The 25,894-nt window shown below is 44.0% G+C and overlaps 1 protein-coding gene across 1 annotated transcript in view; it reads right to left on the bottom strand.

Annotated features, from left to right (window-relative positions):
- NSMAF (neutral sphingomyelinase activation associated factor) overlaps positions 1-3,544 on the bottom strand; it is a 62,449-nt gene extending 58,905 nt beyond the window's left edge. The window contains exon 1 of the mRNA XM_045455166.1: positions 3,113-3,544. Coding sequence (XP_045311122.1) covers positions 3,113-3,171 — 59 coding nt within the window. The 5' untranslated portion in view covers positions 3,172-3,544. The remainder of the gene's footprint in view (positions 1-3,112) is intronic.
- Positions 3,545-25,894: the final 22,350 nt, after the last annotated feature.

Genomic DNA, 25,894 nt, shown 5'->3' with positions numbered 1-25,894 from the left:
ACAGGGCTGGATCTCAGGAACCCTGAGATCATGACCTGAGCCTAAACTAAGAATCGGATGCTCAACCGACCGAGCCACCCAGGCACTCCGGAAATGAAGTTGCTTTAAAATAAATCGCCTTGTCGGGGCGCCTGGGTGGTGCAGTCGGTTGGGCGTCCGACTTCAGCCGGGTCACGATCTCGCGGTCCGTGAGTTCGAGCCCCGCGCTGGGCTCTGGGCTGATGGCTCAGAGCCTGGAGCCTGTTTCCGATTCTGTGTCTCCCTCTCTCTCTGCCCTTCCCCGTTCATGCTCTGTCTCTCTCTGTCCCAAAAATAAATAAACGTTGAAAAAATAAATAAATAAATAAATAAATAAATAAATAAATAAATAAATCGCCTTGTCTTTCAGAGTGAATTCTAAGATTTATAGAGACTGCGTGGTTCTAGCCTACATCTGCTTGTGAGACAGATTCCTTTCATTCAACTGGTACTCTACGGACACCTTCAGGGTTAAAGTCCACTCATCAGCCCAAGGTTGCAAAGTCGGAAAGCAGAGTATTAAAAAACGTGGGCAGTCAGTAAGTAAGATCCAAATAACTCTAAGATATATGGCACCAACGTCTTCAGATTCCTGATACGGCAAGTGCAGACTTTAAGATTTGTGCGACATTGTAGAGCTGTATAAACTAAGCAAATTAAGCAAAAATTACAGCTATTGAATGAACTGACAAATCTAAAGAAAACAGGTTTTCCTCTTATGAAAGAGGCCACAGAATTGTTACAAATAACTCTTTGATCAGAGAACATGATGGCAATTCAAGTGTTTCTAAGTTCTTACAATGCAAATTCGAACATCCATCTATTTAATACAGAATACCCCCAATTCTTAACGGTGTTGGTACAGAACAAAGAAACTCTACTCAAGCTCCTTCCAAATGAAACAAGCATTATAAATGAAGTCAGAAGAGCCTCTACAAGTATGAGTTACTTTATTTAGGGTCCAGTCATTATTTAAAAAACAAGCGTTTCTGGGGATGCCTGCATGGCTCAATCGGTTAAGCATCCGAATTTGGCTCAGGTCATAATCTCATGGTTTGTGAGTTCGAGCCCCACATTGGGTTCTGTGCTGACAGCTCAGAGCCCGCAGCCTGCTTCGGATTCTGTCTCCCTCTCTCTCTGCCCCTCACCTGCTCACACTCTGTCTCTCTCTCTCCCTCTCTCAAAAAGAAACAAACATTAAAAAAAAAAAAAAAAAAAGGCGTTTCTGTGGATAAAAGGCTAATCACAAAACCAGAAACATTCTTGAAAGCCATATCCGAGATATGTTTTTTTGATACATCTCATCTTCTTCTCTACAGTGGGGAATGAAATTTCAACCTATGGATATCCTGGCCAGGCCAACATTATAGATTAGAAAAGGATATGAATGTTTGGACAAAACGGATCAAATCAACATCTATAAAACAGGTGTGGATGTTGTAAGATCACGCAAACCTTAAAGTCTCCACCTGTATTTCCATGTATAATCTGCTTTGTTGGTGTCCACTGTAGAGGCCAAGGGCAGGCTGTCCCAAAACGTGCCCCTGCGGCATATTTTCCATAAAAGTTACTTAAGAAATAGCCAATGCAGGGACACTCAGACCCTCCTCCCGCCTGAAATCAGGAACAGAAATCTTCCAAATGAGAAATACCCTCCCTACTAAGAAACAAAAAGACATCTTTATCACCACAGATAGGGCCTTTAAAGCCAAGAAAGCTGTAGAAACAAACCTTATTTCCCCCCGCCCCCCCAATCTACTACCTCAGCCTAAATTCTGCCTTGAATTCCCTACTAATTAAAGCTCCCAAACACCTGTTTTCTTTATCCTGTCAATTCCTCACAAATGTATTGTCTCTTTGTCTGAAACGTAAAAGAACTGCCTGCCTTGGTCATTTCTTTAGGTCTCTATTTTAATATTGGGCCTCTGCGGACAAGTCATAAAACTTTGCTTTTCTCCTCCTGTTCATTTGTCGTATGCAAACTGAATTTAGCCCAGCTGAAAGACCTTCAAAGGTAAAGGAAAATTCTTGTTTCCTTCCACCGCCGATCACACAACAACGTGACAGGCTAGCAGAACTCCTAGATAACTTATTCTCACCATCAAAATGACAACCGTAAAATAATTCGTTCCCAGTTCCTTTTGACACCTGAGACCACAGACCCGAAATTCAGCAAGCTATTTCGCTCACCAGTAATTTACTTAGGGCAGAAGTGACCTTTTTAGAAATGACTTCCCTTGGAGGCGGAGAATCAGAAACTAAACGGGTGCTGCCGCTCAGAGATCATTTGATTGAGCTCGCGGGACCCCAAATCCCCACTGGGACCTGGGGATAATGACTGCTGTGCCTCACCTCGCGTCTGAATGCAAAGCCTTCCAATGCACTTGTCTTGTATACAATGAGACCCATTGCTCGGTACAACACGTTTGTGGGGTGGCCCTTGGCTTTTCGCAGAATAAGGCCTTTCTTGCGGCCCACCTCGCGGCCCGGCAGGGCAGGGAGCCGGGCAGGCCCTTGCCTTGGCCTTCCGTCTGAACAAGTCGACAAAAAAAGGCGCAATAAAGCGTGGTATCCAGGTCCGTCCCGGCCCAGGCGGGGTGGTCGCCGACCGCGGAGGGCAGCCCTGGCGGAACGCCCCTGCGGCGCCCACGCAGTGCCCGGACCCGGCGCCGGTGACCCGGGGGGGCCAGGGGGAGGCCGCCGGCCCGCGCACCGCCAGCCGCACCCCTCCAGAGAACGCCAGGGCTCGCGTCCCGGGCCGGGGCCCGCGAGGGAGTCCGCAGCGGGACCCTCGCGGCCTCTTCCGGGTGAGCCGTGTGGCCCCACCTGCGCCCGGCTCGCTACCGGACCGGGACGCGACCCCGGCCCCGACCCGGCTCCCGGGCTCCGGCCGCGGCCCCCGCCCGAGCGCCCGGCATGCTCCGGGCCCCGGCCTTTGTGCCGGGTCCCCACACCGGGTCCGACCTCTCGGGGCCCGGCCGGAAACCCGGCTCCCGCCCCTCGAGCGGGCCCCCCCCCCCGCCCCCCTCTCCCGGCCTCCGACCCCGGCTCCGGCCCTCCCCGCCTCCGCCCGCAGGCCGGGGCCGGCGCTCACCTCTCCTTGGAGTAGAGCTGCAGCTGCTGCTCCCGCCGCTTCTTCCGGATAAACGCCATGGAGGGAGGGCAGGGCGCCGGCGCGCGGGGACGCACGGCTCGGGCGCCGCTGCAGTCCGCGAGGAGTCCGGGACGCGCCTGGGAGGCGGGCCCCGCGAGCCGGCCCGCGAGGTCCCGGCCGGGAGGGGAGTGCGGCTGGGGGGCCTGGCTTCGCGCGCGGCGGCGCCGCTGGGCGCCCCACCGCCCGACGCTGCGCCCCAGGGCCCGCGGCGTCCGGGCCGCGCTCAGCGGAGCATGTTCGCGTGGGGACTCCCGCGGCGCCGTGACTCAGGCCGGAGGAGGGGCGCGCGCTGACCCGAGGCGCCCGACACCCTGGCCGCCGGGTACGGGGGAAGGACCCGGGCCAGCCTGCGGTCTGTGCTTACGCGCCGAACGTTCCCCGCTCTGTCACCCGCTGCACAGCCCCGTTTTGAATGTTGCACGCGTGAAAACGGAAGCTTGCCCGTGGACTGCCCCCACGTTGCTGGCCACCGGGACTCCAAATAACACCGTTTGGGGCTCTCGATCTCTTGGTAGTTGAAATGCTTGGTCGCATGACTTCTCTTTCTCTCTTTTTCTAACGGCTTTGTTGAGCTAGAACTCACACAGCAAGCAGTTCACCCATTTAGAGTGTACCATTCGGTGATTTTTACCACGGTCGCAGATATGCAGAACTCCCCCCCCCCCAATACCCTTCGGTTATCACCCCCACGTCCTCGAAGCCCAGCATAAGCAAGCACTGATCAACTTTTCCGTGTCTATGAACTTGCCTATCCCCAACAGTTCATATAAATGCAATCGTACGTTATGTAGCCTTTTATGTCTGGCTTCTTTCATTTAGCATGAATGTTTTTCAGATTCATTCATGTATCTGTACTTTATTCTTTTTATCGCTGGAGAGATAGATCCTAGCGTACGGACGTACCCCATTTTGTTAATCCATTCATCATTTGGCAGTTATGAATAATGCTTCTAAGAACATTCTTGTACAAGTTTTTGCACGGACGGATGTTTTCATTTCTACTGACTACATGCCTAGGAGTGGAATTGCTGGGTCGTGGAACTCTACGTTTAAACACTTGAGAAACTGCCAAACTGTTTTCTAAAATGGCTGCACCATTTTACGTTTCCACCAGCAGGGTATAAGGGTTCCAATTTCTTCACATTCTTGCTGGCACTTGTTATTATCTGACTTCTTGATTATAGCTATATCCTAGTGGGAGTGAGTAGTATCTCACTGTGTTTATGACTCCTTCATATATCCTGAGCATGATTCTGTGACTGTAAAGGATTTCTAGAATAACAAACTTCTAAACTGTATATATGCTAACACGTATGTATTATCTTACAGATCTGGTTCTGCAGAGTTAGATTTTTAAAAGCTTCAGGGTAAATGAGTATTTCAGCTCACTAGGATGTGGCAGGACATCTCTGAAGGAAAGATGGAGAACCAGGAATAAAAGCCAGGGCTGGATCTTACTGAACTTGATCCCAGCAGCATTGGAAAAATGATATGCATAAAGGGGGCACTCATTACAAGCGTTTGGGAAGGAGTGAGGGTGTGCGGATACCCTGTAACTTGCACTGAGTCCCTTCCGTGTGACCAAGTACTACACAGAACCTGTAACTGTACAAACGTGTCAGAGGCGTTAGCCCCAGTATACCTCTAGCAAACTGTGATTTAGTCGGGTGGCCAAGACAAATACAGGAGTAGATCCACGATGAAACAGGATGATATAACTGCAAAGAGGCACAACGTGATAGCTTTCTATATGAGAAGTACACAATACATATTAAGAGTTACAGGTATTATGAGGTACCACTTTTGGCTGGAAAAAGGCAAGAAAACAGCATGCACGTTTTCTTCTTTCAAACGTTAAAGGATGGGGCATCTGGATGGCTCCGTCTGTTAAGCGCCGACTTAAGCTCAGGTCATGCTCTCCTGATTTGTGGGTTCAAGCCCTGCCTCGGGCTCTGGGCTGACACCTCAGAACCTAGAGCCTGCTTCAGATTCTGTGTCTGCCTCTCTCTGCCCCTCCTCAGCCTGTGCTCTCTCTCTCTCTCTCTCTCTCTCCTAAGTAAATAAATAAATAAAGAAAAATAAATACGCATTAAACATTAAAGGATAATGTGATTCTGGTAGGCAGAGTGACAAGCAATTTCTCCTTGACTGAACTTTAGCCAGGCCTCTTTGAACTTCTTTGTCAATTAGGCCTCAACCGAGCCCCATAAAGACTACAGACTCTCAGCACAAATGATTTTCTCCACACTCTCACCCACGTTAAAAGACCTAAACCAACACTAGCATTGTTTCTAACAGCTCAAGACCTCACACCTGGGATGACCCTAGCCTCCTCTAACGTCCCCGTCTGAGAAAGCTGAAGGGTGCCGATAGAATTTCATGTTTGTTCTAGCCAACACCTGACATGAACCCCTGACTGCTGTTTCTTAGAGCATTTACTAAAAAGAAGTTCCAATTCTGAATTCTCTCTCTGAACCTCTGAGATGGACAAACATGTACCTCCTACAACTCAGGAATGCCTTTCTCAAGGACTTGAAAGCCATTCCTTTGAAATGTAATCATCAGGAAGGATCAGGCTTCTGTCTCCCAGTCTAGGAAGATAATTGCCAGGTAGCAGATACAGTTACTGCCTTTACACTGATTAACCCTTTGTAATTCTTCACTTCCCCAGCTTTATCTTTGACAAGAGGAGGGGAAGAAACTCACTCAAAAGGATTTTCTAGAACAACGGCTCAGAAGATGGATGCTTCTGCCGTCACAGAGTGTATGTTGGTGGAGAATTGAGAGAACTGGGGTGGCAATTTGCTCAGCCCCCTTCCACCTCCAGATCCTTCTGGCATCTGCTCCTGCGCTTTCCTTACTGCTGTTTTGAGGTATATTTGCTCCTTTGAAAGACCAACTTCTTCCTTCTCAGCAATTTCGCTTTCATAATTGTGCTTTGTCTCTAGTCCCTTTCTCTCCCTTGCTTTGGCTATTTCTCCCTCCCTTTTGAATCATGCCCACCCAAAGAGAAATACAGTTTTCAAAACACGGTCCTTTTGTTTCCTCTAGCTCCCCATTCTTAGCAGAACTTCTGGAGACATCTGTCCCTATGTGCTGCCTGCATTTTCTCTCCTTGGACTCCCTTCGATCTGTTCCAACAGGACTTCTGTTTCCATCATTCGACTGAAATGTCAAGTCACCATGTTCCTTGGTCACCTTTCTACCTTCAACTTCCCTGAACTCTTGGTGTCGCAGGGTGTTTTACCTCAATACCTGGGATTTGTGGTCTCGCTGCTTCGAAGAGTGAAGCGGTGGACACAAAATAAGCAGCAGGGGAAAGTTTATTAGAGTATAAATTTAGAAAGTAAGAATAGTATGAAAGCTTCCTTTACAGGGAGGGAGCATTCTAAAGTGAATGCCCATGGACTACAGGCAAGTGTCCTTTTTTTTTTTTTAACGTTTTTATTTATTTTTGAGAGAGAGAGAGAGACAGAGTGTGAGTGGGGGAGGGGCGGAGAGAGAGGGAGACACAGATTCCGAAGCAGGCTCCAGGCTCTGAGCCATCAGCCCAGAGCCCTACGCGGGGCTCGAACTCCCAACCCGTGAGAGCATGACCTGAGCCGAAGTCAGACATTTAACCAACTGAGCCACCCAGGAGCCCCAAGTGTCCTTGTTTCATAAGTTCTAGTCAGCCTCCATATCCCCCCTTGTTCCTTCTCAGGGTTTACCCTTATTGGCTAGGTAACTCTAAAAGCGAGTCTTGGTTGGCTCGCTTCCATTGAATGAGGGGTGGTCTATGACCATACTGTTCCTTGTGGGTCATACATTTCATGGTCTTTTGGCAAATTCCTGAGGGGAACCTGAGGGGGAGTTGGTGGTATCTCTCACATTCTTAAGAGGAAACTTACCCCCGAGGCAGTTTGCTGTGGTCAAACTCGCCCAGCATTGTTCCAAAATATGTTTTTTCCCCACCCAGGGACCTAACCTTTCCCTCTCTGCCTGTTCTATCCTATCTTTTCCCTATCTGTTAGCAGAACTCCGCATACTTGAACGTCGCGTTCGACACAGCTCCTTATTGGAGTGCTTCTCTCCGTGAGTTCCGAGGCCCCACAGTTGCCTTGCTTTTCTCTTATGTTGGTCCTTACTCTTCCTCAGTCTCCCTGGCAGGGTTCTCCCCTGCCTAACTTCATACCATTGATTCTCTGCACTCACCATACAGGTCGTTCTACCCCGTGCTGTGATTGGGTGGGGTGGAGGAAGGAGGATCAGAGATATAGTCTTAGGTTTAGGTGTGGGTGAATTCAATTGAATAGCAAATTTCCGAGGTTCTACCCTGCAGAGACTTACCAGGGAAGACATGAGGGAAAATTTCAGGACATACAACAAAGTGAAAGATTTCACTGGGGGATGACTGAGAGATTGCTTTGTCCCCCAGGCAATGGAGTTTTGGACAGAACATCGGACTTCCAATGAGGCTGAGTAAAGCCTTAAGATAGTCTTATGTTTTTACTTGTTTTTTAAATTTTTTTCAGAGAGAGAGCTCAAGAGGGAAAGGAGCAAAGGGAGAGAGAGAAAGAATCTTAGGCAGGCTCCACATTCAGCATAAAGCCCAGCATGTGGCTCAGTCCCACGACCCTGAGATCATGACCTGAGCTGAAATCAACCGACTGAACCACCCAGGGGGCCCCAGCTCGAAGCCAATCTTACTTTGATCTTGAGTTGCTTACAAAACTAGTTTGAAGTAATGTTGTCGACCTCAAATCAAGATGCTTGCACACCCCAGAAAACATGATGAAGCTCTGGAAGAGATCTCATCTCTTTACCCCCGCCCCCATTAGCATCCTCATTAACTCAGAGCTTTATTCTCTTGAAACAATTTTCATTCAGAGCTATTTTGCAAGGCCAAAACACATCTTTGAGCTCTCGGAAGTGTTTTTATTTTCATTGCACAGAATAAGCCCTAAAAACTTCAAAGAGCTTTGTACTCATCAGTTTAAAAAAAAAAAAAAAAAATTTGTGTTTGGAGGGGCGCCTGGGTGGCTCAGTCGGCTGCGTGTCTGACATCGGCTCAGGTCATGGTCTCACAGCTCATGAGTTCTAGCCCCGCGTGGGGCTCTGTGCGGACAGCTTGGAGCCTGGAACCTGCTTCGGATTCTGTGTCTCCCTCCCTCCCTGCCCTTTCCCCACTTGCGCTCTCACTCTTTCTCAAAAATAAATAAATAAATAAACAAACAAATAAACAAACAAACATTAAAAAAAATTGGGTTTGGTCACAGATGAGGATGTGTAAATTTATGTACCTCCCACTTGCAAGGTGACCATCATCAGAGTAAGCAAGAACACTGTCTTCATCCTGTCCGTAAAATGAATATCTTTCACTAATGCATATTTCTGACAAATGTCTGCTTGAGTTATTTTTTAAAATCTTATGAATGGAAGATTACGTACAGCTGTGTACCATTTCCCTAGCATAGCAGCAAGAAGGTTTTCAAAACTAATAAGGTGGAAGAACTGATGTTCTAGACCCTGACGACTGTGTGGCTGCCTGATATATCAATAAATAATTCTTGAAAAACTTTTTAGAAATCTTATGAAGTTGTCCATATTTAGCTCTTCTTTTTTTTTAATTTTTTTTTTCAACGTTTATTTATTTTTGGGACAGAGAGAGACACAGCATGAACGGGGGAGGGGCAGAGAGAGAGGGAGACACAGAATCAGAAACAGGCTCCAGGCTCTGAGCCATCAGCCCAGAGCCCGACGCGGGGCTCGAACTCACGGACCGCGAGATCGAGACCTGGCTGAAGTCGGACGCTTAACCGACTGCGCCACCCAGGCACCCCCATATTTAGCTCTTCTTAAGTAGAAGTGGTAGCCTATTTTTTTTTTTTTTTTACCTAGACAATATGGTCAGTCATCATTCTCTTTTATATGTTATGTCTTGCTTCCATTATGCCTTTAAGCTTCCTGTTCTCTGCCTCAGTGCCATTGTATCTTTCACCCAAAATTTCTCCCTGTCAACATCCTACCTATTTAAGTTGCCGCTCAAGACTTAAAGCCTTCCCTAATGCACCCAGGGAATTCATCTCATGTTCATTCACTCAAGACATGTTTATTTCACACCAAGATATGTCAGACGTCGTAATGGGCACTGGATAGTGACTTTACAAAGCTCACAGTCAAATGAGGATTTTAACAGTGATCCCAATCTACCTTATATTACTGGGATCTTTCTCTCCATTTAGGTTGGAAACTCATTGGCAACAGGAACAGCAGCTTGTTGGTCTTTATATCACATTACTACTCACCACAGTGTCTTGCATTTCGTGGTTGCTCGGTAGTTTTTTTTGTCACCACTGTGTCTGTTATGATTTGTTGCATTATAAGTAACAGAAAACTCAGTCAACCGTTGAAGCTCATTTTCCCACTATCGGCTATGTTTGAAAAGCTCAGGAGTATGATGTGACTTTTCTCTTAGGCTTACATCCATATGGTCCACAAGATCACCGCTTGGTTACCACGATCATACTTGGCTTCTGAACAGAAATAAGGAGGGGAGCGCCTGAGTGGCTCAGTCGGCTGAATGTCCAACTTCGGCTCAGGTCATGATCTCGCGGTTTGTGAGTTTGAGCCCCGCGTCCGGCTCTGTGCTGACAGCTCAGAGCCTGGAGCCTGCTTTGGATTCAGTATCTTCCTCTCTCTCAAAAATAAATAAACATTAAAAAAAAATTTAGAAATAAGGAGGAAAGATAGAGCCTTTCTTGTCCCTTTGACCAGGCAACCAAAAGCATTCCCAGAAACATACTCCAGACTTTCACTTATATCTCATCAGCCAGAACTGTTATATAGGCAAGCCTATGGCAGCAATAGAGGCTAAGAAAAGTATTTGAATCTTGTAGGCAGGATTGTGGAAAGTAGCCAGGAAGAAGGGGATGGGGAATGGTTCTTGAGTCACCCAACCAGCAGTATGTACCCCGTTACTAAAATAAATAATAGTCAAGGACTTTACCTTGATAGTTCTTCTTAAGGAAGATCACTCTCGGAGACTATTACTGTCTTCTCTATTTTTTCTTCAACAAATATATACTGACTGTTTGCTGTGTGCCAGGCAATGCTCTAGGTGCTGGAGACACCGTTGTAAAGAAAATACAGTACTTGCCCTTATGGAACATGCATCCTAGTGAGATTGAAAGCGAGGAATATCAATACAGGTAGGGATAAATGCCATGAAGACAAATAGAACAGAGCAAAGGCTAGAGTGTGAAGGTGGTAGGTACCGCCTTCAGTAAGGGAGTCATGGGACCCCACTCTGCTGATTGACATTTGAGCTAGTAAATGAATGAATTTAGATATAAATGTGAAGATCCCAGGAAGGGCATTCCAGACAGAGGCGACAGTAAACAGCAGCACTGAGACCTGAGCTGAAGTAGCTAAGCACAGGAAGGGAGGTGGGCTAAGGCAGCTGAGGCCAGAGACATGGCGCTAGGGAGGGCACTAGACTATTCGTTATTATGTTATTACCATTATTGTCATCGTTGACGGTGTGTGACAGAAGCCACCTGGGGGGTTAAGAGCAGGGGAGTCACCTGATATGATTTAAATATTCAAATTTGATAATGGTGTAACTAGCCTGATAGGAGCTCAGAACGTACACAAACAGCTTTGAAAGTTAGGTAGGAACAGTTACTGCTTCCCTCTCCCTTTCACTTCTTGCTTAACAAAGAATTTTCAGCATAGATACCTGGAGATCAGAGGTACAGTGGACTTCAAGGATTATTGAGCTAGTGGCTCAACATTTTCATCAAAGACACAGTTTCTCTCCATCTGTGTTAGGCCTGTAGCACCATCAGCTGATTATAAGTGTGGCCCCTCTCCCCACGGGGCTGACAGATTGTTTAGGTTTTCTCCTCAGGGTGAGAGACCACATCTAGCCCAGCATCCTAGCAAGAATCCAGAGATCCACCTTGATCAGATTTCTAGGTCTCACAACTACTTTGAATCAAAGACTTTGGAAAAATGGACTGTTCAATGGGATTTAGACCAGGGCCATCTCTAAAATTAAAGGTAAGAGTGAGTTTCCCCCAAAGCACATGGCTACGTGAAGAAGGGGAGAAAAAAACAAGTGAAAAGTATGTGAGAAGGACCAGGTCATGGGACAGCAATGAGATGCTAGCTCTGCCCCTCATGGTAGACACTACCCATAACCCTTTGAATGTTTTCACTTTGGCATTATGGGTGTGAACCTCTTCTTTTTCCTTTCATGCCTACTCAGGCTTTTGAGTTAGTGTTGAGGTTAGTGGAGCAATACAACCTTACCTTTTTTTTTCAGGCAATTCTTCTTCTTTTTTTTAATTTTATTTTTTATTTTTAAAAATTTACATCTAAATTAGTTAGCATATAGTGAAACAATGGTTTCAGGAGTAGATTCCTTAGTGCCCCTTCCCCATTTAGCCCATCCCCCCTCCCACAACCCCTACAGCAACCTCAGTTTGTTCTCCATATTTATGAGTCTCTTCTGTTTTGTCCCCCTCCCTGTTTTTATATTATTTTTGTTTCTCTTCCTAATGTTCATCTGTTTTGTCTCTTAAAGTCCTCATATGAGTAAAGTCATATGATTTTTGTCTTTCTCTGACTAATTTCACTTAGCATAATACCCTCAAGTTCCATCCACTTAGTTGCAAATGGCAAGATTTCATTCTTTTTGATTGCTGAGTAATACTCCAGTGTATATATAAACCACATCTTCTTTATCTATTTATCCATCGATGGACATTTGGGCTCTTTCCATACTTTGGCTATTGTTGATAGTGCTGCTATAAACACGGGGGTGCACGTGTCCCTTCGAAACAGCACATCTGTATCCTGTGGATAAATGCCTAGTAGTACAATTGCTGGGTCGTAGGGTAGTTCTATTTTTAGTTTTTTGAGGAACTTCCATACTGTTTTCCAGAGTGGCTGCACCAGCTTGCATTGCCACCAACAATGCAAAAGAGATCCTCTTTCTCCACATCCTCACCAACATCTGTTGTTGCCTGAGTTGTTCATGTTAGCCATTCTGACAGGTGTGAGGTGGTATCTCATTGTGGTTTTGATTTGTATTTCCCTGATGATGAGTGAAGTTGAGCATTTTTTCATGTGTCGGTTGGCCATCTGGATGTCTTCCTTGGAGAAATGTCTATTCATGTCTTTTGCCCATTTCTTCACTGGATCATTTGTTTTTTGGGTGTTGAGTTTGATAAGTTCCTTATAAATTTTGGATACTAACCCTTTATCTGATATGTCATTTGCAAATATCTTCTCCCATTCTGTCGGTTGCCTTTTAGTTCTGCTGATTGTTTCCTCGCTGTGCAGAAGCTTTTGATTTTGATGAGGTTCCAGTAGTTCATTTTTGCTTTTGTTTCCCTTGCCTCTAGAGACGTGTTGAGTAAGAAGCTGCTGCGGGCAAGATCAAAGAGGTTTTTGCCTGCTTTCTCCTCAAGGATTTTGATGGCTTCCTGTCTTACATTGAGGTCTTTCATCCATTTTGAGTTTATTTTTGTGGATGGTGTAAGAAAGTGGTCCAGGTTCATTCTTCTGCATGTCGCTATCCAGCTGACCGCATGTCGCGGTCCAGACATTCTTCCGCATGTCTTATTCCACTGGATATTCTTTCCTGCTTTGTCAAAGATTATTTGGCCATATGTTTGTGAGTCCATTTCTGGGTTCTCTATTCTGTTCCATTGATCTGAGTGTCTGTTCTTGTGCCATTCAGGCAATTCTTCTAAGCTAGATTTAAAAAATTGTTTAAATGGTTCTCCCTGCACAGTTAATATTGTTTCTGAAATTCAGATTTTTATGGCCAGTTGGATTTTTGCCTCAGTCTCAGTATGCCTCAGGAAATGCATATGCCCGCATTGCATTAATTTTCTTCTCCTCAGGGAATGTATTTGTCAGAGGGCACCTGTTATCTGTCATCTGCATAGAGTATCTTCCCTGCATGAGTAAGTGAGTACTTTATAAACCCAGGAACTTTTTACAGGAACATTGCCCGTGGGAGATTAGTTATGAATTAGATTAGAAGGTAAGTGGCAATTGATAAATGAAACGGTGACTTTAAGATATACATCATACACCTCAGAATGCAGAAATGTCAACTTTATTAATAAACAAGGAAATAAAAAGTAAAACAGGGGCTCCTGGCCGGCTCAGTCAGTTGGGCATCTGACCCTTGAATTTGGCTCAGGTCATGATTTCATGGTTCGGGGGATGGAACCCCGAGCCTGCTTGGTATTCTCGTTTTCCCTCTCTCTCTGCCCCTACCCAGCTCACACACGCTTGATTTCTCTCTCTCTCTCTCTCTCTCTCTCTCTCTCTCTCTCTCTCAAAATTAACAACAACAACAACAAAAAAAGTAAAACAAAATGAAATGTCATTTTCATATATCAAATCAGCAAATAATCTGTTCTATTAATGGTAGCATTGGGTAAATCCTTAAACATGACTGGTAGAACTAAAATTTGGTACCTGTTTCAATGTGTGCTGGTACAGATTTAACAACTAGCAAGCTGGGAGAAAAAAAGACTGATTTCCAGTGCTTACCAATAGCTGTGGTATAAATACTCCTGTCATGGCCAATTTCAAGCTACCAACAGGAAGTCATTGAAGACAGAGTTGCGAAGAGACGGGCACAAGTGAACCAGTCCTTCTGGAAGGCAATTTAAACAGGTGGCAAGACCACTGATTTCATGTCTAGGAATTTATTCCTCAGGAGCTATTCGGCTGCACAAAGAAACACTTTATCTCTTGATCCAAAAGTACTCGGGGTGTAAGGACTCAGGATTAAGACAGAACAAATGATTGGGGTGCCTGGGTGGCTCAGTCGGTTAAGCATCCGGCTTTGGCTCAGGTCATGATCTCACAGTTCCGGAGTTCAAGCCCCCACGTCGGGCTCTGTGCTGACAGCTCAGAGGCCGGAGCCTGTTGCGGATTCTGTGTCTCCCTCTCTCTCTCTGTTCCAACTCCCACTCACATTCTGTCTGTCTCTCTCAAAAATAAATAAAGATTAAAAAAAATTTAAAAAAGAACAAATGATTAAGAGTTTGGGGAGAAAGGGAGGGATGAGAGATGGGATCAGATTCGGAATGCGTGTCTTGCATCAGTGGCTTGAAAAGTTTGGGCTTCTAATAATAACAGAAGTAAAGAGATGAGAAACAGGAGACTGGGTAGAAAAAGGATTCAGCCTGTTGTCCTGAATACACGGCTCATTGACTTCTGGCTAGTGCTCATGTCTGTATCTCCCCAGGCTTCAGAAGCCCGGGAGGGAAGCCTCTACTGGGAGCAGCAGCATACTTACTCACACACCCAAACATTTGCAAAGTTGTTTTGGACTCAGTAACTTCCTTATCCTCCAACTTCTCATTAATGATTCAAGTAAAATTTCACTTCCTCCTAGAGCCATCCCCCAATCTCCATTTTGACCTAGCCACACCCAAGGTAAAACACAAGAGATACTGAATGCCCAGCATCCTCATGGTTTCCTGTTCATAGTGTAATTTTAGATCAAACTATAATGTAAATATTTGTTCACATGCCTGTTTACTCTAGTAACATCTCTTCACGGGCAGAGATCATGTTACTCATTTCTGATTCCTAGCAATTAGTAGAATGTCTGTCCATGCATATCTCATCAATGAAAGTTGATGGAAGAAGGAGAGATTCAGGGGCACTTGGGTGGCTCGGCTGATTAAGCCTCTGACTCTTGATCTCCACTCAAGTCTTGATCTCAAGGTCATGAGTTTAAGCCCCATGTTGGGCTCCTCGCTGGGTGTGAACCTACTTCAAAAATTTTTTAAGTTGAAAAAAAAAGAAGAAAGAGAGAATCAGCTACTTTAGTCTATTCTCTGCTTTGTGCTGTCATATTTCCTCATATTTCCTGTACTTATCTCATTCAAGTTTCAGAGTGCCCCTTATAGTAGTATTTTGAACTTAGCTAACAAATCTCTCTTACCTTGATCACATGGTTTAGATTTGTGTGCTGTGTGTCTTTCTAGTCTAAATCCTGGAAAATTAAAGAGTCCACACTTTGTGGTGCCTCTCTTTTTTTTCTTAATTTTTCTAAGTTTATTTATTTATTTTGAGAAGGAGAGAGCGTGAGTGGGGGGGGGGGGGTGGTGGGGGAGAGGGAGAGAGGGAATCCCCAAGCAAGGTCCTCAACGTCAATGAAAAGCCTGATGCTGGGGCTTGATCCCCTGAACAGTGGAATCATGACCTGAGCTGAAATCAAGAGTTGGATGCTCAACCAACTCTTGTGCCCTGTGGCTCATTCTTTCAATGTAGTTTCTCTTTTCCATGGTTTCAATGTCTTCAGTTGCCCTTCTTTGTACAATTAGGTACAGACTCCCTTTGCATTGTTTAAAATGTGAGTACTTACTTTAATTCTTAGTCTCTTCACTGGGGCTTAAAATCAACTCGGAAAGGTGACTGAAAACAGGCCCCGTTGTCCCTGTGAAAGAGATACAAAATATCACTCTCCACATGGCCTTGACATTCAAGAGATTTTAATTACAAAATGGACCAGGTTTTTGTTTTTTTTTTTTTGATCACCCAGGATTGTGTTGCTTGCCACATTTAATATAATCATTTATTTAAAAGGTATTGACAAATGACAGGTGTAAAATACAGATAAAGGATGCACTCTCTGTTTCTAGATACATAAACAGTGTGGAAATTAGAAGAGAAGCCTTAAAATAGCCATAGAACAAACCAAAACATATCAGTCTACTTTTGCACAGATTTATGAATAAGATATCCGGTGAAGAGTATGACACACAGCCTATTACTTTTTAAACAATATAAATTGCTTTTGGAAATAACAAAGCCTCCTCAGATGCTGCCAATAATCGCCAAAGGCACAATAATAGCCCCCTAAAGATGTCCACATCTTCATTCTCAAAACCTGTGAACATTTACCTTCCACAGAATTGCACCAAAAAGAGATTTTAAAGATGTAATTAATGAAGGAGCCTGAGATTGCAAGATTATCCAAGATCATCCTGGATGCCCTGGGTGTGCCCAATTTAATCACACGGCCCTTTCCTAGTGTGTTCAGGGGGAGACGTGCCTATGGAAGACAAACTAGACAGATGGCAGTGTGAGGACTCAAGTCACCCTTGCTAGCTTTGGAGACAGAGGAAGGAGGCCATGAGCCAAGGAATGTAGGTGGCCCCTATACATCGGAAAAGGCAAAGAAGTGGATTTTCCCCTAGAGCCTCCAGAAAGGAACACCACCTTCCCGATACCTTGATTTTAGCTCAGTGAGCCCCTACACAATGGTAAGGCAATAAACTGTGCTGTTTTAAGCCATTAACTTTATTGTAATTTGATATAGCAGCCAGAGGAAAATAATATATGACATTTTTGGAAAAGTAATGGAAGTGCTTTCCAGAAGGAAAAAAAAGAAAAGAAAAGAAAACCAGGCTAAGCATAGTATCTAATTTAGATGGAAATAAGGGAAATAACTTTATAGCATGAATTGCCTTTGATTATTATTTTTCTAGATAGGTCTAATGACTACTTAAGACAAAATAGAGAAAAACAGATGTATCATACACACTAAAATGTTTACAGCATTATCTTTGTTAGTGGGATTGTAGATACTTTATTTATTCATTCCTTCATTCATTTATCTATTTTCCTGTCTATTTCTTTATTTGCTTAATTTTTAATTCTTCTATAGTAAATATACATCACTTTGTATATTAACAAAATATTTGCCAAAAAAACTGGAAGTGGGCAGAAAAAGAAATGTTTTGCCTACAGAAAGATCTGGTTCAACATACCAGGTCCTATGTACCAGAAATCATGACCCATGAGTAAGTTTTTCAATCAGTAAGAAATTCTCTAAGTACTCTGCAACACACACACACACACACACACACACACACACACTCATCTTTGAAGCAAAACTTTGAATTTTTTTTTTTTATTTATTTTTTTCAACGTTTATTTATTTTTGGGACAGAGAGAGACACAGCATGAACTGGGGAGGGGCAGAGAGAGAGGGAGACACAGAATCAGAAACAGGCTCCAGGCTCTGAGCCATCAGCCCAGAGCCTGACGTGGGGCTCGAACTCACGGACTGCGAGATCGTGACCTGGCTGAAGTCGGACGCTTAACTGACTGCGCCACCCAGGCGCCCCAACAAAACTTTGAATTTTTAAAAACCTTCATATAAAACCATGAGCTTGGTAGTTTCCTAATGGTCAAAATAATGTTCTTGATGAAATAAGTGGGGATATTAGCAAGTGTGACTTTTTTGGCCTTGTAATAATGAAATCTGTCAACATTTGGAAGTTATACAATCACATATGTACAAGATCCATTCAGATTGGGAGATGGAATGATGGGCTTTCATGGAAGGAAGAGCTCACTTCGGTTAACTATGGTTTTAGTTTCCACGTTCAACCACTCTTTGAAAAGCTGCCACTTGTTGAGTTTCAGTGTAGTACTAAAGAAGAATATTCGATTATACAAGAAGGCTATTAAAGAGACTTCCCTTTTCTAACTACACACCCCTGTGGGATTGAATTTTGTTCATGTACTTCAACCAAATAATACATCACAATGAATGAAAGGCACAAGCAGCTGATGGGAATCCAGTTTTCCTCTATGAAGACAGACATTAAAGGAATAGCCAAAATATAACACAAAACTGTTCTTCGGACTAACTTTATTTTAAAAACATGTTTTTGTTTTTGTTTTTGGTGAATACGTTATCTATATCCACAGGTAATGGGTTTATCATTGTCATTTTAAAATATTTTTTAAACTCCTCACTACAAATTTCAAATATGGTAGATATCAACAATCACCCACATACACAAAAGTTCCCCGTAACTTTTAAAACTGCAGTGTGTTTGGCAGACCGAAAAGTTTGAAAATCGCTAAATAAACAAAACCATCGGGAAGCTCTAGAATCTAGAAGTTTCTGGGGCGCCTGGGTGGCGCAGTCGGTTAAGTGTCCGACTTCAGCCAGGTCACGATCTCGCGGTCCGTGAGTTCGAGCCCCGCGTCGGGCTCTGGGCTGATGGCTCAGAGCCTGGAACCTGTTTCCGATTCTGTGTCTCCCTCTCTCTCTCTGCCCCTCCCCCGTTCATGCTCTGTCTCTCTCTGTCCCAAAAATAAATAAATAAAAAAAAAAAAAAAAAAAAAAAAAACGTTATAGAATCTAGAAGTTTCTGACAGAGATATCGCAAAATTTGTTAGCCAGAGGTGTCTTATTTGTTGGATACACTTGTCATTTCAGGAAGGGTTAAAAGTATCACAGATCTAAGACCAATGCCAGTTACCCACATGACTGCTAAGATTTCTGGTTGGTGTTATAAACTGAATTGTAAATGAATTACATTAATATAAAAGAGATTTTCTTACCCTATTGGTAATAGAAATTGCAAAGTATGAAAGACATTTTAGTCTTTTGCTATCAGACAAAACGGTGATTTATTAAAAGGAAGAAAAACCTGAATAGGAATTGACATAAGAAGGTAAGACTTTGGGAACCATTTAACAGAAAATAGCCACTAAGAAACTTGGTGATTAGGCACTTGGGTGGCTCAGTCGGTGAAATGTCCGACTTCGGCTCAGGTCATGATCTCGCGGTTTGTGGGTTCAAGCTCCATATCCCTTATCAGGTTCCATGCTGACAGCTCAGAGCCTGGAGCCTGCTTTATATACTGTGTCTCCATCTCTCTCTGCCTCTCCTGCACTCATGCTCTGTATCTCTGTCTCTCTCTCTCAAACATAAATAAACAAAATCTTAAAAAAAAAAAAAAAAAAAGAAAGAAACTTGGTGATAAAGAGGATTATAGATTATGGAAAGACTGGAATTCCTAACAAGATCAAAGGGATATTTGAAACAAGAAGAGTAATTACACGTCAGTTAAAATAAAAATCTCAGGTTTAAGCAACATCCTTTATTCCTGTAGTTTTTATAAAGTACACTGTCAATGTAAATAACCAGAGCAAACCTATTTCCTATCCACGTAATTTCTCAGCTGCATGTCGTAGACCAGCTGGATCATGGTCATGGCCATAGTGACAAATAACAGCTTTCGAACTGGCAATCTGTAACGTGGAGAGTTCACATATGGAGAACTGGGAATTTATTTCACGTAATTTAATTTTCCCTCTCTACCCAGCAGGGACAATGTTTCAGATATTTTCAGGAGTCATGATCATGTTCCCCCGATTATGATTCTAGAGGTACAGTGTTTCAATGCCAGTTAATTGAGCCAATGACTCCCTCAACACTCAGGCTCCTCCAGCTACACACAGGAGCTAAATGGCCTGTAACATAGCACTGGCCCGGAAGGGCTATTGAAGTATCCTGTCGCTACACACTGTTCTGCCACGATGATAAGGGTTTGATGGTGATCCAGATGGATGATGATGGCCGGAACTTACTGATGCTGCTGGACCCCTGGCCATTTATTTTCCTACTCATTCACTTACGTGCTGTCACAGCACATCCAGAGTCTCATAAGTTAGTAGTCTAGAAAAAATACAAAAGCTTTTTAAAAATTGGATTAAGGGGACGCCTGGGCGGTGCAGTGGGTTAAACATCTGACTCTTGATTTCAGCTTAGATCATGATCTCACGGTTTGTGAGTTCAAGTCCCACGTTGGGCTCTTTGCTGACAGTGTGGAGCCTGCTTGATATTCTCTCTCTACCTCGCTCTCTGCCCCTCCCCTGTTTGCACTGTCTCTCAAAATAAATAACTAAACATTTAAAACAAAATAAAATTGGATTAAGGGTCTATTTCCCCCAAGTGAGAGGCTATAGATGAAAAATAATATGGTTTAATAATGATCACACTGTAACAATGGTTAGAGTATTGAGTTAAAGTTAGTTTTAGGCCCCAAGTTCAGGACATGTTTGTAGTTTTTTGGCAGCCAGCATCCCCTGCCTCTTTCCCATAGACGACTACTAATTTCCTTTTGAGGGTTATCTTATCTCTTGTTGTTTTTAATCTGGTGGAATTTTTTCTGAGTCAAATGTTCTTTCCTCACCAAGCTAAGGCTGGGCACATAACCTGAGTCCGATGCACCTTCTGTGAAGTTTAAATCCTGAGCAGAGTACAGAGATTGAGGATGACTGAATTGATGTATATTAGCGGCACTAACTCGGAAAATCTGTCCTTGCTGCCCCTTCATTCCTGCCGCTCTTGTTGGCTAGTCCCTGGAGCTACCTGGCCTCCTGCCCATAAAAACTCTGCTTCTCCAGGCTGCCCATTGATTTTCACTACTCCTGATACCTTTCCAGAAAACTTTCTTTTTTGTGTAAGCAACCAGAGCCTAAACATCCAGTTTTGGGCTTGCAACCAAAGAACCCCAAGGTAAACAAGTGTCCATACATGTATTACCACGTTTAACCCTGTAATTTAAACACGCATTTGTAATTTCATGCTACCTGAAGAGCCCCAGCCTTAGCCATGTGCAAGAGAGCATGGCATAAATACCCCAGACCTCCATCCATTCAAACAAGTATCCATGAGCACAAGGGACTTCATCAAGAATCATTCTAGTTTACTTAATCTGCATCACACATTGTTCTAAACCCTAAAGCGAGGTATTGGAAATACAGAGATAAGAAAGAAATGGTAGCATATCTTCAAAGAACTTACAATCTAGCAGAGTAAATAGACACATACACAATTAAATAGAACCAGCATAATAAATCCTTCAATAGAGGTGTGGACAAGAGACTGTGGGGGCCCAGAAACAGCAGCAACTTCCTTCTGCCAACTAGTTCCAGAAGGAGTTAGGCTTTAAAATAGATAGGATTTCTCAAGCTCAAGAGGAAGGTATCTCAGTCAAGGGGAACAGAGAGGGGGACTAAAAAAAAAAAAAAAAAAAAAAAAAAAAACCAAACCAGATAATGCAATGGGGTGCCTGAGTGGCTCAGTGGGTTAAGCATCTGACTCTTGGTTTCTGCTCAGGTCATGAGCTCACAGTTTGTGAGTTGGAGCCCTGCATCAGGCTCTGCACTGAGAGTATGGAGCCTGCTGGGGATTCTCTCTCTCCCTCTCGTTGCCCCTCCCCAGCTTGTGCTCTCTCTCAAAAAATCAATAAATGAACATTAAGAAAACGACAGATCATGTAAGATCGTGGCATGTCTGGGCGACAGCGAGAAGCTCGGAGGGGTTAGCAGGAGGATGGGAGTGTAAAGACCAGAGCAGGAGGCTGGGGGAGCATATGGGCAAGGATGCAGGAGTGATGACGTGTTTAGGTTTGGAGAAAATGGCAGTGGAGAGCCTGGACACAGTTTGGATTGGAGAAGAGAGTCGAGAGAATGATCAATCGTATATTCTACAAAGATAACTCAGGGGAAATAGAGACTAGCTAGAAAGGAGACAGAATCACTACAGCATGTATGGGAGTGGATGGCAATGCCACTAAATAAGATACAAACATAGGATGATGTTCAAGTTTGGGGGAAGGAGGTCTTACTACCACAACAAGCTTCTGAGCTACGTGCAATGCAGGGAGAGGAAAGGAGAGAATGGGGGTGACCTGATTCCTTTGGGTGGCAGCTAGGAGACAGCTCTGAGACGGCCTCAGGGACTCCCTGGTCCCTCTCCAATGTGGTCTTTGGCAGTGGGGCCACGTGCCTAGGACAGTGCCCAGAATGTAGTAGGCTCAGAGCCAATATTTGTTGAATGAATGAGTTGGCCATGTCTTGAATCCTTCCTACTTTCCCTCTTTCTTTAGGCCAGCTGCAGAGAATTCTAAGTCATGTTGCCACAGGAGACAGACTGTCTCTGATTCTTAGGTTGGTATATCCAGGTTTCTGGACTTGAAATTTTAAGAGAGTTAAATTTGAGTGAGTAGTTGAAAATCATGGAATTGTCTGCATTTTGCTTCCATTATGGCTTTTTGTTTGTTTGTTTTTTTGTTTTTAAAGCAGGCTCTGTGCCCAGCACGGAGCCCAATGCAGGGCCTGAGCTCACAACCCCAAGATTAAGACCTGAGCTGAGATGGAGAATTAGAGGCTCAACTGACTGAGCCACCCAGCCGCCCTCCCTTACGGTGTTTCACTGATACTCATTAACATAGCAACTGGTGCAGAATGGGAGTGGATACTCAGGTGGGCCCTATGCGGCTCCCACCTCATCTATGTGGTTAAAAAACAATGTGGAGGACATGTTCTGCCTACAGACTGGATGGTGGGCTCTGGGAACCAGAATAAAACACTGTTTTGTGGCAATTGTGTTTCCAACAGCTTGATGTTCATTTCTTTATTCATAAATACTTTTTTTTTTCATAAAAAATGGACAGATAGATATATTTCTTCCTGATGCTCCTCCAGTTTACCGCTGTGAAAATGAAACCATCAAAAGAATACAGTATGAGGGGGACACCTGGGTGGCTCAGTCCGTTGAGCAACCGACCTCAGCTCAGGTCATGATCTTGCAATTTGTGAGTTCGAGCCCCGCGTCAGGCTCTGAGCACAGAGCCTGGAGCCTGCCTCAGATTCTGTACCTCCCTCTCTCTCTGCCCAGCCCATGCTCATGCTCTGTCTCTCAATAATAAATTAACGTTAAGGAAAAAAAAAAAAAAAACAGTATGAGGAACATGTTTTTTTTTTTTCTTAATGTTTATTTATTTTTGAGAGAGAGAGAGAGAGAGAGAGAGCGAGCGCGCATGAGCCAGGGAGAGGCAGAAAGAGAGGTAGACACAGAATGTGAAGCAGACTCCAGTCCCCGAGCTGTCAGCAGAGAGCCGGACATGGGACTCGAACTCACAAACCCTGAGATCGTGACCTGAGCCAAAGCTGGACGCTTAACCAGCTGAGCTACCCAGGTGCCCCAGTCCTGGGAACATGTTTTTATGTTTTCATCTACAGAATTCATCATCGAACAGACACTAAAAATGACATTCTTTGAATGATATAATTTCCAGAACATTTTATCATTAGTGACTAAAAAGCCACAGTATCCCTGTATTACTGGTGATATTTTATCCCCCTCTCCATTCATCTCAGCTGCCTGTTCTCACAGTAAATGATATGTGTGGATAAATATATTGAATGAGGATATTTCAAATGTTAGAGTTTTGCAGGGATTATCATTTTATTGTTTTTTGCAGGAATTATTTTTGAATAAATGAAAGTAGATATAGCTTGACATTTGTAGTTGAGAAGATCAAAAGTCTATATACAGCGGACTGAGTCCTGAACAGCTTTATTCACCTTAAAGTCACTTATTGATTGACTCAGGTATAGTTAGTGAGCTCACACCTAGGCAAGGCCTTTCCTGGGACTCTGGGGATAGACCGATGAGCAAGATAGATGAAGTTCCAATTGGCAGGGAGCTTCCATTCGAGCAGGAGAGACAGAGATGAAACAAGCAATTATAGAATGAATTATTTCATTACAATTGTGGTCACTGCTAAAAAGATTAATCACAGAGCCCCTGTGAGCTCATGTGGCCCCACTGAAATTGTGTGCGGGACAAATGACATACAAGGGCGGTGGCTGGAGGCATGGAGAAACACTGTTTCTCCAGTTTTCTTCAGGAAACACCGTTGGCGTGTTGATCTGGAACATTAGTTGCCCAGTGTGGTGAGGAAAGTGCCTGGGGCAGGCAGGAGCCTGGCAAAATGAAGTCAAAGAATCTAGGGTTGCTCTCTGAGGTGCTTAGACATGTGGCAAAAATTCGTGACAGCCTCCCGTGTAGACTCTTAGCTTATCTCCAGTTGAGTTTGTGTATACAGTCGTAGTACATGCGAATGTGTATTTATTAAATAAACACTTAAACACAGACCATGGCTTTTGATTCCTTGTCTTATCATTTGGAAGGGGTGCTTCTTTTCTGTCGGGGTCGTCGACAATTCTACTTGGTTCAGGCCCTTCTCACCTCAGAGAGGCTCTGCTGGAGAAATGATGGGAGTGAGGTCACAAGGGATTTTGTTGGCTTTGCAAAGGATTTGGGGGTCATCTCTCCAGGGCAGTGAAAGCCTTACAAGGGCTTCCGTCCATGTGTGAGACATGTCATGTCCATGTTTGCACATTAATCATCTCTTTCCACTTCGTCCCTGCCTGGTGAGGAAGGTGTTTCTTCTTTTAAAAAAAAAAAATTGTTTTTAATGTTTATTTATCTTCGAGAGAGAGAGAAAGAGACACACACAGAGCGCGAGTGGGGGAGGGGCAGAAACAGAGGGAGACACAGAATCGGAAGCAGTCTCCAGGCTCTGAGCTGTCAGCACAGAACCCAATGCAGGGCTTGAACCCACGAACCATGAGCTTGTGACCTGAGCTGAAGTCAGACGCTCAACCAGCTGAGCCACCCAGGCGCCCCAAGGAAGGTACTTCTGGTCTTATTTTACAAATGGGGAAACCAAGGCTAAGAGGCTACATAATTCCCCCAGGTCACACTGCTAGGAAATAGTGAAGCTGGCATTTTATTACAGGCCTAACCCCAAAACTCAGGTCATCCCCACTGCTTCATAGCCAGCCCACTGCCCTGTGGAGATTTAAGAAGGGTGGGCAATGTCAGGAAGAAGGTGAGTCTTATGGACTGAATTTCATCCCCCCTCAAACATCTGTGTTGAAATTCTAATCCTCAGTACTTCAGAATGTGACCATATTTGGAGAAAGGGTCTGCCCAGAGGTAATTTAGTTAAAATGAGGTCATCAGGGTGGGCTTTAATCCAATCAGACAGGAGTCCTCCCAAGGAGAGGACATTTGGGCACGGACATGTACGTGCACAGACACAGAGAGAAGATGGCCATCTATGAGCATAGAAGATGGGACTTAGAAGAAACCAAGTCTGCTGACCCCTTGACCTTGGAATTACAGCATCCAGAATTGTGAGAAGAAATTTCTGTTAGTTAAACCTCCCAGTCCCTGGTGCTTTGTTATGACAGCCCTAGCGAGCCAAAGAGGGAGTTATTACTATCTTTGTGCTTCTTTGCTGTTACTTTGTAATTGATATTATTCTCTTTTTGCAGGTGGTCTTGGCAGATCTCCTCCACTGGCTACAGACCGTGCTTTGCACACCTGGCCTTCTCCCCATAATTAAAAATCATCATCAAGTTAACGGTCGAAGCATTACCCTCCCACCATAAGATGATCTATAGTAAAAGATTATGTTGTTTAAGCTAAATCCTGCCAATTATCAATATTAGCCATCCAAGTTGAGATAAAGCCTTAACACTGTTAAACATGTATGAATGTCGAAACATAACAAAGCTTAAGGATCTTAAAGGTGAGCTGTGAGTCTTAGGAATTTCAGGTACTAGGGATTTATCAGAAGAGAGATGTCTGATGAAGGGAAACGTTTGTCATCTTTTGAAACATCCTTCAAACCTCATGCATAAGGCTGACTGCACTGAAAGGGGTATCTTGGCAGATGGAGAGGTTGAGAAGTCCTGTGTAAATTTACTCTCATTTACAATCTCATGGTTTGTTTGGTTTCACTAATTGAATCAATATTTCTTGTGTATTTTTTTCTTGTCTCTAAAAAAAAGGAAACCCACAAAAATACAGTACCAACCTAATGCCTTTAGGCACTTGTATTCTGTCTTCTGAAGACTTTTTAGTGTTATAATTCCCTCAGCCACTTTGTAATCCTTTATTAAGTTTTAATGTGGCTTAAACTCTCCATCTGTAGACAATATATTATTTCCCCCTCTGCCAGCAGGTCTAAAATTTCCCAGTAGTCTGTTTTAGAGCTCCTTCTGGTGGCTTAAAGCTATTATGACATA

This window comes from Leopardus geoffroyi, chromosome C3 (genome assembly GCF_018350155.1).
Source record: "Leopardus geoffroyi isolate Oge1 chromosome C3, O.geoffroyi_Oge1_pat1.0, whole genome shotgun sequence".
NCBI classification, from domain to species: domain Eukaryota; kingdom Metazoa; phylum Chordata; class Mammalia; order Carnivora; family Felidae; genus Leopardus; species Leopardus geoffroyi.
Note: the sequence above shows the minus strand (reverse complement) of the source record. Positions and strands in the feature narration are given on the sequence as shown.